A 1494-nucleotide genomic window follows, 5' to 3' on the forward strand; every position below is an offset into this window, starting at 1 on the left:
TAGATGTATATATATGGTTATTTTGTTGACAATAGTATTTAGTTTGACATTAATACACGTATATTTTACAGGCTGAGGACTCACTGCTGTATAGAGCCATACATTATAGCGGCAAACAGACAACTAAGTGCCATGCATCCTATCTATAGGCTTCTGCATCCCCACTTCCGCTACACCATGGAGATCAATGCTCGTGCACGCCAAGTTCTCATCAACGAAGGTGGAATCATTGAGTCTTGTTTCTGGCCCGGAAAGTATTCATTAGAGCTAAGTTCAGATGTCTATGATAAACTGTGGAGGTTCGACAGGGAAGGCTTACCTGCAGACCTCATCAGCAGGTACATAATTCCTAAGATTAATGTTTTAGAATTTGTTTTTGTATACAAAAGATTGATGTTTTGCTTTTAATTAATACATTTTTGTACAAAATTAAAACGTAAATTAAAATTTGAAAATTTGAATAGTTAAACTTTATTGGGAACCAAATAAAACTAACAAAAACTAATCAATAAATATATTTAATTTTTATTGATATGCATGCAAATTCTAAACTTAATCTTTTAAATGCAGAGCAAGTACTTATTTTATTTGGTTTGATCAAAAAATACTTATTTCTTTGTATATATTTTATACTAGTTATGCTAACAATATTTTTACATAAAAAAAAAAAAAATGTGATATCAAAGGGGGCTGGCTGTGGAAGATGAGAAAGCGGAACATGGGGTACGCCTCACGATACCAGATTTCCCATTTGCGAACGACGGTCTGATGCTGTGGGATGCACTTAAGGAATGGGTAACAGACTATGTGAATCATTATTATCCAGACGCGGAACAGGTCAAGTTGGATGAGGAACTCCAAGGATGGTGGAGTGAAGTGAGGAACATAGGGCATGGAGACAAGAAAAATGAACCATGGTGGCCTGTCCTCAAAACACAAGATGACTTGATTGAAGTGGTGACTACTATTGCATGGGTGGCTTCAGGTCACCATGCAGCTGTGAACTTTGGCCAGTACGGGTATGGTGGATACTTTCCCAACCGACCAACCACATCAAGGATAAAAATGCCAGTGGAAGAGCCGACAGAGGAAGAGCTAAAAGAGTTCTATGAGGATCCAGAGAAGACCATGCTTAAGACATTCCCGTCGAAGAAGCAGGCGACGAAATTGATGTTGACTTTGGATCTTCTATCGACACATTCACCAGATGAAGAATACCTAGGAGAAAACGCAGAAGCGTCTTGGGCCCACGAACCTGTCATCTATGCTGCATATGAACGATTCAAAGGCAAGCTCCAATACCTAGAAGGAGTGATAGATGAGAGGAACGTGAATGTTTCTCTAAAGAATCGAACTGGAGCAGGTGTTGTTAAGTACGAGCTTTTAAAGCCCATCTCTGAACCAGGCGTTACTGGGATGGGTGTTCCCTACAGTGTGTCTATTTGATCTAACGCATTTTGATCAAATGCATTGGAAGTTATCATCTATGTTTCT

General features: G+C 38.9%; 1 protein-coding gene across 1 annotated transcript; it reads left to right on the forward strand.

Annotated features, from left to right (window-relative positions):
- Positions 1–66: 66 nt before the first annotated feature.
- LOC106321232 (lipoxygenase 2, chloroplastic-like) lies at positions 67–1488 on the forward strand. Its single transcript, XM_013759545.1, has 2 exons — positions 67–338; positions 687–1488. Exons 1-2 carry the CDS (start codon positions 133–135, stop codon positions 1444–1446), a joined length of 966 nt encoding a protein of 321 aa, XP_013614999.1. The 5' UTR covers positions 67–132; the 3' UTR covers positions 1447–1488.
- The last annotated feature ends 6 nt before the right edge of the window (positions 1489–1494 follow it).

Source organism: Brassica oleracea, unplaced genomic scaffold, assembly GCF_000695525.1.
Source record: "Brassica oleracea var. oleracea cultivar TO1000 unplaced genomic scaffold, BOL UnpScaffold01332, whole genome shotgun sequence".
Classification (NCBI taxonomy): Eukaryota; Viridiplantae; Streptophyta; class Magnoliopsida; order Brassicales; family Brassicaceae; genus Brassica; species Brassica oleracea.